The sequence below is a fragment of the Leopardus geoffroyi genome, chromosome C1 (assembly GCF_018350155.1).
Source record: "Leopardus geoffroyi isolate Oge1 chromosome C1, O.geoffroyi_Oge1_pat1.0, whole genome shotgun sequence".
In the NCBI taxonomy this organism is placed as follows: Eukaryota; Metazoa; Chordata; class Mammalia; order Carnivora; family Felidae; genus Leopardus; species Leopardus geoffroyi.
The window spans coordinates 64970980-64986900 of NC_059328.1; the positions used below are offsets into that span (position 1 = coordinate 64970980).

At 42.1% G+C, this 15921-nt stretch overlaps 1 protein-coding gene across 4 annotated transcripts in view; it reads left to right on the forward strand.

Moving 5' to 3' along the window:
• Positions 1-15921, forward strand: part of AK5 (adenylate kinase 5) — a 262841-nt gene that overhangs the window by 227560 nt on the left and 19360 nt on the right. For all 4 annotated transcript variants that reach the window (XM_045477912.1, XM_045477913.1, XM_045477911.1 and 1 more), the window contains one exon: positions 12997-13188. In XM_045477912.1, the coding sequence (XP_045333868.1) occupies positions 12997-13188 (192 nt within the window). The remainder of the gene's footprint in view (positions 1-12996; positions 13189-15921) is intronic.

The window sequence follows — 15921 nt, forward strand, 5'->3', positions numbered from 1 at the left end:
ATTGAACCAGCCCTGTGTCATAGGTATAAATCCCGCTGGTCATGTGAATAATTTTTTTTTTCTTTTTCTTTTTTTTCTTTTTTTTTTTTTTCTTTTTTCTTTTTTTTCTTTTTTTTCTTTTTCTTTTTTTCAATGTTTATTTATTTTTGGGACAGAGAGAGACAGAGCATGAACGGGGGAGGGGCAGAGAGAGAGGGAGACACAGAATCAGAAACAGGCTCCAGGCTCTGAGCCATCAGCCCAGAGCCCGACGCGGGGCTCGAACTCACAGACCGCAAGATCGTGACCTGGCTGTAGTCGGACGCTTAACCGACTGCGCCACCCAGGCGCCCCATGAATAATTTTTTTAATGTATTGTTGGAGCCAGTTGGCTAATATCTTGTTGAGGATTTTTGCATCCATGTTCATTAGGGAAATTGGTCTGTAGTTCTCCTTTTTAGTGGGGTCTCTGTCTGGTTTTGGAATCAAGGTAATGCTGGCTGGCTTCATAGAAATAGTTTGGAAGTGGTCTTTCCATTTCTATTTTTTTGAACACCTTTAAGAGAACAGGTGTTAACTCTTCCTTAAATGTTTGGTAGAACTCCCCTGGGAAGCCATCTGGCCCTGGACTCTTGTTTTTTGGCAGATTTTTGATTACTAATTCGATTTCTTTATTGGTTATAGGTCTGTTCAAATTTTCTATTTCTTCCTGTTTCGGTTTTGGTAATGTATATGTCTCTAGGAATTTGTCCATTTCTTCCAGATTACCCATTTAATTGGCATATAATTGCTCATAATATTCTCTTATTATTGTTTTTATTTCTGTTGTGTTGGTTGTGATCTCTCCTCTTTCATTCTTGATTTTATTTATTTGGGTCCTTTCCTATTCCTTTTTGATCAAACTGGCTAGTGGTTTATCAATTTTGTTAATTCTTTCAAAGAACCATCTCCTGGGGCACCTGGGTGGCTCAGTCGGTTAAGCGTCCGACTTCAGCTCAGGTCACGATCTCGCGGTTTGTGAGTTCGAGCCCCGCGTCGGGCTCTGGGCTGATGGCTCAGAGCCTGGAGCCTGCCTCCGATTCTGTCTCCCTCTCTCTCTGCCCCTCCCCGTTCATGCTCTGTCTCTCTCTGTCTCAAAAATAAATAAATGTTAAAAAAAAAAAAAAAAAAAGAACCATCTCCTGGTTTCATTGATCTGTTCTACTGTTTTTTTGGTTTTGATAGCATTAATTTCTGCTCTAATCTTTATTATTTCCTGTCTTCTGCTGGTTTGGGGTTTTATTTGTTGTTCTTTTTCCAGCTCCTTAAGGCATAAGGTTAGGTTGTATATCTGAAATCTTTCTTCCTTCTTTAGGAAGGCCTGGATTGCTATATATTTGACTCTTATGACCGCCTTTGCTGTGTCCCAGAGGTTTTGGGTTGTGGTGTTATCATTTTCATTAACTTGCATATACTTTTTAATTTCCTCTTTAACTGCTTGGTTAGCCCATTCATTCTTTAGTAGGATGTTCTTCAGTCTCCAAGTATTTGTTATCTTTCCAAACTTTTTCTTGTGGTTGATTTCGAGTTTCATAGCGTTGTGGTCTGAAAATATGCATGGTATGATCTCAATCTTTTTGTGCTTACTTATGGCTGATTTGTGTCCCTGTATATGGTCTATTCTGGAGAACATTCCATGTGCACTGGAGAAGAATGTATATCTGCTGCTTTAGGATGAAATGTTCTGAATATATCTGTTAAGTCCATCTGGTCCAGTGTGTCATTCAAAGCCATTGTTTCCTTGTTGATTTTTTGATTAGATGATCTGTCCATGGCTGTGAGTGGGGTGTTGAAGTCTCCTACTATTATGGTATTACTATTGATGAGTTTCTTTATGGCTGTGATTAATTGATTTATATATTTGGGTGCTCGCACATTTGGCGCATAAATGTTTACAATTGTTAGGTCTTCTTGGTGGATAGACCCCTTGATTATGATATAATGCCCTTTTGCATCTCTTGATACAGTCTTTATTTTAAAGTCTACATTGTCTGATATAAATATGGCTACTCTGGCTTTCTTTTGTTGACCATTAGCATGATAGATGGTTCTCCATCCCCTTATTTTCAATCCAAAGGTGTCTTTAGGTCTAAAGTGGGTCTCTTGTAAATAGCATATAGATGGATCTTGTTTTCTTATCCATTCTGTTACCCTATGTCTTTTGATTGGAGCATTGAGTCCACTGACATTTAGAGTGAGTACTGAAAGATATGAATTTATTGCCATTATGTTGCTTGTAGAGTTGGAGTTTCTGTTGGTGTTCTCTGGTCCTTTCTAATCTTTGTTGCTTTTGGTATTTATATATATATATATATATTTTTTTTTCATCTTTTCTCCCCTCAGAAAGTCCCCCTTAAAATTTCTTGCAGGGCTGGTTTAGTGGTCACAAACTCCTTTAATTTTTGTTTGTCTGGGAAACTTTTTATCTCTCCTTCTATTTTTGAATGACAGACTTGCTGGAGAAAGAATTCTTGGCTGCATATTTTTCTGATTCAGCACATTGAATATATCCTGCCACTCCTGTCTGGCCTGCCAAGTTTCTGTGGATAGGTCTGCTACAAACCTGATCTGTCTTCCCTTGTAGGTTAGGGACTTTTTTCCTTCACTGCTTTCATGATTCTCTCCTTGCCTGAGTATTTTGTGAATTTGACTATGATATGCCTTGTTGATGGTCAGTTTTTGTTGAATCTAATGGGGGTCCTCTGTGCTTCCTGGATTTTGATGTCTGTGTCTTTCCCCAGGTTAGGAAAGTTTTCTGCTATGATTTGCTCACACAACCCTTCTACTCCTATTTCTCTCTCTTCCTCTTCTAGGACCCCTATGATTCCTTTTTAATGAGTCACTGATTTCTCCAGTTCTTAAATGGTGCTCTTTTGCCTTAATCTCCCTCTTTTTTTCTGCTTCGTTATTCTCTATAAGTTTGTCCTCTATATCGCTGATTCTCTGTTCTGCCTCATCCATCCTTGCCACCACTGCATCCATCCATGTTTGCAGCTCAGTTATAGCATTTTTAATTTCATTCTGGCTATTTTTTACTTATTTTATCTCTGTAGAAAGGGATTCTAATCTATTTTCAATTCCAGCGGTATTCTTATTGTCGTGATTCTAAATTCTGGTTCAGACATCTTGCTTGTATCTGTGTTGGTTGAATCCCTGGCTGTCGTTTCTTTGTACTCTTTCTTTTGGGGTGAATTCCTTCGTTTTGTCATTTTGAAGGGAGAAAAGGAATTAATGAGGTAGAAAAATTGAAATTAAAAAAATTAAAATTAAAAAATATTAAAATTAAAAATTAAACACACACACACACACAAATCAAATAGATGATGCTAGATCCTAGGTGTGTTTTGGTCTGGGTGTTGAAAGTGGTTTGACAGATTAGAGAAACAAACAAACAAAAAAAGTGGGGGGAGAGAGAAAAAAAAGGGAATCATTTGAGAATTTGAAAAAATGAATACACTGAAGTAGACTAAAATGAGATGTATGGAGGTAAAATAGAATTTAAGAAAATATACACAAAAGTAAAGAATATAGTAGATAAAAATTAAAGAAAATATTTTTAATAAAAATTAAAAATAAATATGAATTTTTCCTTTTTCTGTATTTAAGAAAAAAGGAAACAAAAAAGATAAAAAGAAAAAAAAAGAAATTGTTTGAAAATTTGAAAAAGTGAATACACTGTAGTAGACTAAAATAAGATGATGGAAGTAAAATAGAATTTGAAAAAATTTACATAAAAGCAAAAATATAGTAATAAAAATTAAAGAAAAATATTTTTAATAGAAAATGAAAGTAAAAATGAAGTTTTTCTGCATTCAAGAAAAACGAAAAAGAGAAAAAAGGAAAAGAAAGAAAAAAAGGAAATTGTTTAAAAATTTGAAAAGGTGAATACACTGAAGTAGACCAAAATAAAACGATGGAAGTAAAATAGAATTTGAAAAAATTTACACAAAGCTACAAGATATAGTAATAAAAATTAATATTTTTAATAAAAATTGAAAATAAAAACGAATTTTTTCTGTATTCAAGAAAAAGTGAAAAAGAGAAAAAGAAAAAGAAAAAAAAAGAAAATTGAATAGATGAACCTGCTAACAGATTGAAATAGGAATGAAATTAGTGTGTTTTCCCCCAGAAGTCAGTCTATGTAGTGCTTTATAGTCCAAAAGCTAAGCAGGCAGTGAGACTTGTGCGCTTGAAGAGCGAAGCTGGCCCAGTTGGGCGGGACTCAGTGTAACAGCTCCGCTCTCCACTAGATGGCGCTGCTAGCGTACTGGGGTGGATTGTTGCTAGGCTTGTAGGTGCGTATGCGCATGCGTGGGAGCGGTGAAAATGGCGACCCCAGTTACCCAGTCTGTTCTCCCAGATCAGCAATCGCGCACCGGTCCTCTGTCTTCAGCGATCATCCACTCCCTGCTTTTTCACTCTCCGTGACCAGGCCCCAGGCAGTACCTGTCTCCTGAGTTTCGTCTCAAAGTGGCTGTTTTCCCCGGCCCCTTAACTTCAGAAGGACTGCGGCTTTGACCCGTCCAGCCCCTCTGCAGGAGGGTCTCACGGAGCAATGGCTGAATGAGCAATGGCTGAATATCGGCTGCACCCGGGAACGCTTGCTGGACCCTGCTGCTGCCAGTGCCCTGAGACTGTGGCCAGGTGCCAGAAAAAATTTGCAAGATAGTGTAGCATCAGCATTTCAGGGATTATGGAAAATCGCAACACACATCTGGCACCAGGCTTCACCCTTAACGACCTTGCCCCAGGACCAGCGAATGTGGCTGCCTTCTGGGGTCTGCTGGGACCAGGTGGCTTCAACAGTCTCTACCAAATGTCCTTCCAGCAGTGGAACCGCTTTCCCCATGTGGCCCGAGAACCTCCTGGATCCCACTCTGTTCCTGGGGATTTGCCCTTCCCACCAGAGCATCGCCAGGTATCTAGCTACAGAGTTGCAGCCTTTGCCCTCCCCTTGTTTACAGTCTTAATGGAATTTAAACCTTGTCCTTTCTCCTTTCTCCCTTTTTAGTTTAGTCCCTGCGGCTGTTTCCAATTTTCCACTTTCTCTCCAGCTGCTTTTGGGGAGGGGTGCTTTTCCTGTATTCTCCACCCCACTCTAGTCTCCCTCCTCTCTCCGCCCGCAAAAGTGGTTCCCTATCTTTTGCAGCTTGTCGCTCCCCAAGTTCAGTTCTCCACACCATGTACCTGCTGAATTTTGTGGTTCAGGTTGTGCAGATTGTTGTGCTAATCCTCCAGTCAGTTTTCTAGGCATGTAGGATGGTTTAGTGTTGGTCTGGCTGTATTTCATGGATGCAAGACACACAAAAAACTTCCATGCTGTTCCCAGGAATGGGGAAGTTTTTTCTACACCACTTTAGAATCAGGACCTTTTCAAGGCTAGAGGATTGAGAGAGGACACAGAGAAGTTGTTGTAGTCGGGGTCTTGAGAAACTGCCTGCCTGTCGGGGATTGGCAGTTGTGGAAACACACCGTTAAAACACAACGGGAGGGGCGCCTGGGTGGCGCAGTTGGTTAAGTGTCCGACTTCAGCCAGGTCACGATCTCGCGGTCTGTGAGTTCGAGCCCCGCGTCAGGCTCTGGGCTGATGGCTCAGAGCCTGGAGCCTGTTTCCGATTCTGTGTCTCCCTCTCTCTCTGCCCCTCCCCCGTTCATGCTCTGTCTCTGTCTGTCCCAAAAAAAATAAACGTTGAAAAAAAAAAAACCACGATGGGAGACACACTGTAACCCCTGCGGGGTCCACAGTGCCTACTGAAGTTCAGGCTTCAAGGCCACAGCACCCTCCTAGGTGATTTCACACTTCCCTTGCCTGTGAACTTAAATTAAGGTCCAAAGAGCCCTGGGAGGGTCTCCAAGAGAGTCAAGGCAGGTTATGCACTAGCTTGGAAGTACTGGAGGAAGAATGGCTTTTAAAAGTCTACTTTGTAAAGTTGTTCTTTTGAAACGCCCAAATGGCCCAGCGTGATAAGTAAGATGTGTGGTAAAGATAAGCATCTCTTGTTTTGTTTTGTCAACTACTGTGTGCAAACAACAGCAAAATTATAATCCTTATTCTCCCTTGGGGATTTTTATAACTGTGTCAGAAGGCAGATCCCTGATTTTAGGCCTGTGGTACTCCAAACTGTTTTGAGCAGTGGCATTCACGTGGAGCCTCTTTGAAGCACGTCACTCATGGGGTCCAGAGTCTGAAAAGCTGGATTTTGCCTCTGCCATTTATTGGTGTGACCCTGGGCAAGTGAGACAACTTCTGATGACAATGCACCTGCCAAACCCTAATTTGAGGGTTTTGTGAGCACTGAATGACAAAACATGCAATAATATGTTTTCTAAGCTATAAAAGGCTATAAAATATTGTCTACATTAGGGTGACTCATTTTTTAATCACACCTCACACATCTGTAAATCTCTACTCCGTAACACCTTTCTCCTTTGCCTATAATGTCGTGCAAGGTGAAGGCTTTACACAGCCAGTGGTCTTTCCCTGGCCTTTGGTGTGTATGAGTTCAAATACCCATATGATTTACCCTACAGTAAAGCAGAAGGCCCCTCCCACTTTGGGCCCCATTCAGACAGTGTTAGAATGTGCAGAGCAGGAACCCCACAAGAACTCAGGAGTGAAAAAGAATTGTTAGCATGGCAACCGGGCAGGTTTAACCAATGCTAAATTCATGATTCCATTTCACAAAATACACAGGTGCCCCATTTAATTAATGAACTGTTGGCCTGCGGTGAGATCTACATAAATAATCTTCTACATAGTACTGGGAAGAGTTTTTAAAGATCAAGCATGGTATTGATTTCTCTCTGGGTACAGTGAATTTAGAAGCTTCTACCGTCCCTTACTTAGGCTTATGTGCAAGGGAACACATGCGACCTTCCAAAGCAAGTACTTGCTTTAAACCTGACCAGAATAACAGAGATGATACAAATATACAGAATGAGCTGCTCTTAATTCATTTATGCCCTGTAGGGACCCCGTCATTTGTTGAGCCCCCTCCAAATTACAGACAAGTAATTAATTTGAAATTTGGCAAAGACAAATACAGACACCTGATTTTCTCCAGAGATTCAGAGCAATCAGCCAGGTTGAGAGCACAGGGAGTGTTTCTTGTGCACTAATCAGGCCTACAACTGTTTGAAGCCATTCGGGCCTGGGATTGGCTGGTTTTAACCAGCCTTTCTGTGTCACAGAGACTGATGTGCCTGAAGCACGGGACCATATGTTGCCGAAAAGCCAGTTAGTTAGTTAGGCTGATGCTCTTGCATACCTATAGTCTTCTGAGTCTTCTGAGATACAAAGTCCTTTAAGGATTTGTTTAACTCCTGTACCTGACATTACCAAAGACCAAACACAAACTAGTATCCACAGCTTAAGGGTATGTCTGTGTATGATTTCTCTATTACCGTCCTATCTTCTGTTCCCAACAATGGCTTTGCCCCCATTGAATTAATGATCTGTGCCTTCAGTGTCCAGTATGGTATATTGGGAGAAGGGAAGGTGTCAGTGTATGTATATGTGTATGTGTGAAAGCGCATGTGTGTAGGGGTGTGTGTGTGTGTGTGTGTATGTGTGAGTGTGAGACAGGGGCAGAAGGAATATGAGGAAGGGGTTGGGGTTTCCGACCACCATCTCCATCCCACACTCCAGCTGACAACCCCTGGTCATAGGGACTGGTGTTAACAGGCCTGTATTAAGAGCCTGCTGTACAACCCACTGGCGACTCATTTAACTTTACGTATCTCAATTTCTTCTTCTATAAAATGTAAATTGAAAATGGCTACTGCAGTGTCTCTCAGAAAGATTGGATGGGATCCTTGAAGAGTGCCTGACACATTTATAAGCCTACATATGGTACTCAATAAATTGTTACAGTCTTTTCCAAAATTAGGGGTTTTTTTCTGACTGTAGAAATAAAAATCATATAGATATGAGACACTACAGAAAACTAGAAAACAAAGAATAACTAATCACCCAGAGATAACCCCTGTTAACATCGTGATGTGTATTCTTCCAGTCTCTGTTCCACCCATTTTTATACAGACAATACCATACGGAATACATAACTAACAGAGTAATAGCTATTATTTTTTGAGCACTTAAAATATGCCAGGAATTGAACTACATGCTTTACATATGTCATTTTATTAATCTTTATAATCCCATTCAGTAGGGATTATAAATAATCCCACTTTAGAGGGTTATTATCATCTCAAGGAGGGGGGTGTGTGCTTAGCCTGGCTCTCTAGTGTGAAATTGAAATACTTTCTTGTGTTAACCCAACCTTTTGCTCAACAGCCAAAATGCATGTGCTTGCTCTTGGCTTTTCCCTCCCAGAAACCTCTTAGCTGAAATGGTGCCCTTACCTTGAGTATGCACATAGTATTCCTGGGTGTGTGAATGATGACATTACTTTATCCCTCTACCTGACTACTCTTAACTACCTTGTAACTCTTCCATCTACAGAATAAGTGATCCTGTTTACAAATGTATTCTAATTTTCAGGATGAGCTCTTAGCAAAAAAAAAAAAAAAAATCTTATGAATCTGGCCAACGGACTTTCTAGTTGGTGTGTTCTAATTGCTTGGAATTGTGATAAAGCCTTGGGGAATACCTTGGGATTCTCCACTTGAAATTTTCTGCCCTCTTCACCTGACTTCTAGTTCATTGTACAACTTTGAGCTGTGTAATGGCACTATGGGGGCAGAAGTTACGGTGGCAGCAGGGTGGTTTATTATTATTATTATTGTTATTGTTATTATTCAAGAATGCTGGATTAACCCCCTACCCTTACTATAATGAGGTTCCCTGAGGGTATATACCTCTGGGGTGAGAGCAAATGAGAAATAGCCATGCCACTTTATTGTTAACCAGGGGCCCTTACCTCCCAGTGCAGTGAAACTATAAATATGCTGGTGCATGTGACTTAGGCTAAAAGTATGGGTGGAACTTCTGACTCCTTCTAAACCCAAATCTGACCAACAGGACTTTTTACAGTTCAAAGGGATGAATATATTGCCAGGCTCCCATTTATGTAGTGCTTAAAATGTGCCAGGCACTTGATATCTATTAACTCATTTCATCCTGGCAATCGTCCTATTAAGGTAGAAAGTATTGTCCTCATTTTAAAACGAGGAAAATGTGGGGCGCCTGGGTGGCGCAGTCGGTTGAGCGTCCGACTTCAGCCAGGTCACGATCTCGCGGTCCGTGAGTTCGAGCCCCGCGTCGGGCTCTGGGCTGATGGCTCAGAGCCTGGAGCCTGTTTCCGATTCTGTGTCTCCCTCTCTCTCTGCCCCTCCCCCGTTCATGCTCTGTCTCTCTCTGTCCCAAAAATAAATAAACGTTGAAAAAAAATTAAAAAAAAAAAAAAAAAAAAAAAAAAAAAAAACGAGGAAAATGAGGCACCTGGAGAGAACAAGATGGCTATTATTCTCAACAAAAGAGAGTTTCTGGGTGGCATGCCCCTGCCCACTGGTAAATGTGGCCTAACCAGTGTCCTGACTTAATCAGAAGAAAACCAAAGTGAGGGTCACAGGAGCTCAGGGTAAACTCCTCCTCCCACTGCACCTGCTGGAATTACTAAGGCAAAGTCATTCTCACAAGTCAACTGCAGCTGACATGCTCATACAGGTGGCTGCTCTCTGCTGGGATGAGGGTTCATCTCAGCTAGAACCCAAGAGGCAGCCAGAGCCAGCTTCTGCAACATAAAATGGCCTCAGACACCACCCACTTCCTTTCCCACTGTCTGGCCCCCATCTCCTGGCCCCATTTTGCCCACCAGGCATCTGGCCTCAGCCCCATTCTGAAGGTGAAGTCCTCTAAGGTGAAGTCACCAGGCTTTGGAGCCACACATACAGCTGGCTAAGGACTGTCATTAACTAGTCCTCCGTGGCCTTGGGCAAGTTAACCTCCATTTCCTCTTGCTTCGAGGAGAGATAATACCTCCTGTCAGAGGGCTTAAGGGATGGCTGTACCTAAAGGCCTTTGCTACTGACATGTTGCTTGCCTGCTGTATGCCAGCTGCCCTTACAAGACACTTGTGCTCTAATGGGGATCTCCTGAATACAAAGGCTGTAAGGAACCTGATGCTGCTGTGGCAGAATTCCAGGGATACCATCAGGGTGATATTGGGGGCAGAGAGTTGTCCCCAGGGCTCTGTGATTCACTCAGGCAAGGGGATAGCACTCTTCCATTCATGTGATGTTAAAGGTTACCCACAGTCTAATGAAAAAGGGGCAGAGCTGGGACACAGAAAGCTACTCCAGAGGACTGTCTAAAGATATAGATAGATATATCTGTCTATAATTAAAAAATTATAAATTTTTTTTATTTTTATAATTATAAAATTATAAATTATAAAATTTTAAATTATAAATTATAAAATTATAATTATAAAAATAATTAAATGGTATTTCATGCAAACATTTCATAAAATTTTACATACTATAAACATTAGTGGTACAGGCCACTTCCAAATGGGATGGCTTGCTCAATAGTATTTTATGCAGGATGGGAGCAGAGGGGCACCTGGGTGGCTCAGTCAGTTAAGCGTCTGACTTCAGCTCAGGTCATGATCTCGCATTTTGTGGGATCAAGCCCTGCATAGGCTCTGTGCTGACAGCTTGGAGCCTGTAGCCTGCTTCAGATTCTGTCTCTTTCCCTCTCTGCTCCTCCCCCACTGGTGCTCTGTCTCTGTCTCTCTCTCTCAAAAATAAATAAAACATTAAAAAATTTTTTGTTTCAATATAGGACGGGAACAGAGAAGAAAGGTTAGGTCAAACCCCATTGTCTTGGCACGAGAAAATGGCTTGGGAGAGTAGCTTCCCAAACTATTATTTTGTGAAGAATCGCCTGGTGATTTTCTTAAAATGCAAGACTGATTCAGTTGGTCAGGGATTGTACCTGCAACTGCCTTTCTAACATGCTCCCGAATGGTGCCTGTGCTGCTGGTCTATGAACCACACTCTTGAGAATCCATGTGGAAGACAAAACTACCTCTCAGTTCTGCACTGATTTGGGTCCAGAGGATCAATTACTGCCAGCTCCTGTTCAGATACACATTGTCTCTGTTTGTACCTGAATGGGTTCCTAAATTGTCTTTTCTGTCATCAAGACTGATCTGAAAATGCCCACAATTAGGAAAATCACCTCTTCTCACACAGACCCAACCAGAAATTGCTCCAGGGAGCCAAGCTCTAACTGAACCCTAGGCTGCCTCCTCAAGCTCGCCCTCTGCTGGTAGATACAGGTCATTTTCTTCCAAACCCAGCCTTTCAACGTTGCTCAAATGCTCATTTTTGTTTTCCAATTAATACAGGCAGAAAAGTTGCATGAACATATTCCGCAGGTTTATTTCACTCTTCTAGATTTCAGAGAATTTTTTCCTTGTATTTTAAAGGACATCCTATAGAGGGGGTAGATAAATGTCTGCTCAACACTTACTAGCAACTTACCATTCCTTGTTGCCTAAAAGTCCTCCTCCACCCTTTGTTCCCATCCATCCCAGGCACTTCCCACAGGGGAAGTGGCAAACCTTTGTTTACTCACAACCCAACCACTGCAAGATCTGGAGAGGGAACAAGTTTCTTTTGATCCAAGGTTGGGGTTGGTAGTGGAAGCAACATAGACATGAAGACATCAGGAGCCAAAGAACATTTAAGAGAAGGATAGGAAGATTGGGAGATTGGTGCTGCTGATCACATCATTATCATTGACTCACTAAAACATTTCTTCATCACCTCCCTACTATATGCAAGACTTATGACCAGGAGCCAAGCACCTGCTAACCCTGCACAAAGAGACTGTAGCCTCATAGGAGAAATAAACATCATAGCTAATACTTATGGAGTACCATATGCCAAGCAACACACTTACATTATTTTATTTTATTTTATTTTATTTTATTTTATTTTATTTTATTTAACCCTCACAGCAATTCTGTGATCATCCTCATTGCACAAATGAGAAAAGTAGGGTGCGGAGAAGTTGAGTGATACTTCCGATTAATGATGAAGTCAAGTAGCCTAAAATTCAATCTGTTATCTTCTCTAGGAGTGTTCTGGGGTTCGATGGGCTTGGCTGACTGGTTCTCATTTGAAGCCCTTCACACAGTTGACTTTATACAGTCAGATAATGGCTAAGGCTGGTATATATACCTACAGCCAGGGCTGGGATGTCTAAAACAGTCTAGAGTTGGCTGGGTATCTCTGTTCACAAGGCCTCTCCACGTGGCTAGCTTGGGCTTCCTCATGGCTTAGCAATCAGAATAGTTGGACATCTTAGACGATAGTCAACCAGGCAAGAACTGCAAGATTTCTTAGGATCTTGCTTCTAAAAGCATATGGTATCATTTCCATTGTATTCTGTTGGTCCAAATTGTTACAGGTCAGGCCAGAGTCAGGAAGTGGAGTTATGGGCTCTATGTCTCTGTGAGGGAAGAGCTCAAAGTACATCAAGAGAAGGAATTGGTGAAGACCACCTTAGAGACAAGTCACCACACCAGGATTTGACCCTAAACAACCTGACTCCAACCTTTGTGTATTCAACCATTATGTTCTACTGACTTCACATAAAACAGACACAGTCACACCATGCTCCTGGTGGTTGTGTAAGATAGAATGGGGTACAAAGGAGGAAGTGATTAGCTCTGCCTCAGTAGGTCAGGGACGGCTTCCCAAAGGAAACTCCCCTTAGTGTGGAGGACAGATTACAACTGCATTGGGTAGCATTCTATATGATCCCTATATTCTATGAGGTGACAAAAGCTGAGGGCAAGAGACAGCTCAGAGGAAGCATGTGGAAAGCCACTGACCTGGAAAAGAGGAGCCATGAAGTCCAGTCCCAGTTCTGCCCCATTGTAGTTCTGGGACCTTGAGAGGAACCAGTAGACCAGGAAGGGAAAGAAATAGGGGTCTCAGGCCTTTCCAGAATATCACAGAGTGGAATTTCTGACTATGTTATGCTTCCCCCCGCCACCCCAGATTGGAGACCCGCACCTGGTGATCTGTATGGACTGCTCAGCAGACACCATGACCAACCGCCTTCTCCAGAGGAACCAGAGCAGCCCTCTGGTGGAAAACAACACCACCACCATTGCCAAGCGCCTTGAAACCTACTACCGAGCATCCATCCCTGTGATTGCCTACTATGAGATGAAAACACAGCTACATAAGGTGAAACATTTCACTTCTTTTCTCCAAAATGAGCCAGTTACCCCTCCCCCTTTTTCTTTTTTTAAGAAAAGAAAAAAACAGTAAATTTTGGTCAAGGGATCTGGGAATTAGAGCTGCATACAGCTGCACCATTTGAGCCAAAATATTTACTCTCTTCACCTTTGTATAAATCAAAGTTAATTATCTGTCATAATACAGACCATAAAAAGTTGGTCATACAGTTCTCACAGATGCCATTAACTTTGCTAAGAACAACTCCTTTTTTTTCCAGTATAGAGCAAGGGAAGGAGGGAGGCATGGATGAGGCATAAAGTTCTGTCTTCTAGACCTCAGCTGAATAGATGGCCCAAAAGGCCTCTTCTAGATTTAAGATGCAGTGACTTTGAATCTCCAGATTTTTACACGGTTCATAATTGGCACTTGGAATTCTTGCAATAACTGTTATTGAGAAAAGCAGCATTTGGGGCCAAGAGGGCAGGTAGTTTGATACAACAGTGAAAATACTGTGGGGAAATGTGGATAGTGTCAACCTAATGATCACAAGTGATAATCCCTGGTGAATCACCATTAATTTCATGAATTTGGGAAAACTACCCAGTCCCCCTTCATCCACTCATCTAAAAAACCTGTCTGAAGCACTCCTGTAGGCCATCCATTGCCCTAGGGGTTTGGATACAGAAAATAGATGCAGTTCTTGCCTGCTAGAGCTTCAGGTTTTAGTAGGGGAGATAGACAAACCTCTGATCACAATATAGGGTCAAAGTGAGCACATAGTGAGTTCCAGGGGCCCTTGAAACCAGTCTAAAGGGACAGGAAAGGCATCAAGGAAGGTCACTGGAGAACTAAGAGGGGTGATGTGAAAGGAGCAGGGCACCCCACACAGAAGGAGCCCCAACTGAAAAAGGTCAGGAGGAGCAAGGAACTCAGCTTGGCTGTGACACAAAGTGCCAAGGAAAAGAGGAACAAGAGATGGAGATGGAGAGAGAAGCATGGACCAGATCAGGATGACCCTCATGCGGAGGCAAGTAACTGTCCTGTTGTTGATGGGACAGGGGCAGACACAATCAGGGGTTGAGACAGAATGTTCAGTCCATCACCCTTGTGGAGAACCGATCCTGAGAAGGTAGGGCCAGGAGACCACTGGGAGGGTGGGACCCAAAGCACAATAGAGAAAGTGGACACCTACTTTCTGCTATTCACAGGAAGTTAGTAGAAGACATCAGTCATAAATAACACACTTGTCTCTGTAGCAGCCACATCAGTTCTTTGGCAGAAACCATTGATCATGAATCTCATCTTCTAAACCTGTTAATGGTCATTTTCCAGAATCCTAGGAACTTATCCCTGGGTGTAGAAGTCTGAAAGGTGCCCCTTGATGTAACTCAGGAATATCAAATACATGGCATGAGAGCCACCATCCCCAGCTTCCATAACCAAGGCAGACATTGCTAATCCACTCTTTCCTGCAGGACCCAGATGTGGCCTCTGAATGTTTGTTAGCACAGCACTCAGGCTGCTACTACCAATTAATAGGACTTGATATGCAAGATGAAATCTATTTGCCCTGCTTTGTGTAACCTCTGGTTGCCACATAAAAACAAACAAACAAAAAACTTACATTAAAAAAAACAAGCAAAAAAAAAAAAAGTACATTATGTAAGAACAGAGTCTTAAGAATTCAGTGTTGCAAAAGCCTTTACAAGATTAGTGATTTCCACCCTTTGTGCAGCCTGGAACACATAAGAAAATTATCCAGATAGAAGAGAATTTCTTCCACTTTCGATGTGTACAGGTGAAAAAATCCCTAAGTAATTGAGAGCTTAACCACTGGCAGAGTCAGAAAATCTCTTTCCTCCCCCTCGTGTATCATTCCAACCTAAATTCTACACACTCACAAATGATTGGGACGTGGATACAGGACTAACTGAGTTCTCAGATAAATCTGAGTTCTGGATTCCTCCCCAGAAATATCTAAGTTAGTGGAAAATGAAGTTTCCAGTTCCATTGGAATCATCTCATCAGCTTTCCATGCATTTTGGAGACACTGGCAGCTGGGTCTGCAGTGAGGTGACATTTATGATCCGCTTAGCAAATATTTAAGACTGACTCCAGAGCAGTGTGGCTCCAACTCACAGGACTCCCAGGGGGCCTCTCAGAGGAAGTGCTTTGTGCCTTTGTGCCACTGCCTCTGCCCAACTGGATGAAGGAGCTCCATCCCCAACTTTGTGGGGTTGGGGGGCACAGCAAGGGTTCTGGGTGCAGGGAAGTGAGACTTGTTTGCGGATGCCTGTGGGGTTTGCCAGCAGTGGGGCTACCTGGGGACTGGAGGAGAAGCAGGGGAAGGGGACAAGCTTGGGGAAGAGGAAACCTCTGTCCCTTCATGCTCTCTGGGCTCTGGGCTCCTGTCCTGGCTTCTTTTTTGTTGTTGTTTTTTTAATTTTCTTTTTTAATTTTTAAAATTTATATCCAACTTAGCATAGTGAAACAATGATTTCAGAAGTATATTCCTTAATGCCCCTTACCTATTTAGCTCATCCCCCACTCCCACAATCCTTCCAGCAACCCTCTGTTTGTTTTCTATATTTAAGAGTCTCTTCTGTTTTGTCCCTTTCCCTGTTTTTATATTATTTTTGTTTCCCTTCCCTTATGTTCATTTGTTTCTCTCTTAAAGTCCTCAGATGAGTGAAGTCATATGATTTTTGTCTTTCTCTGACTAATTTCACTTAGCATAAT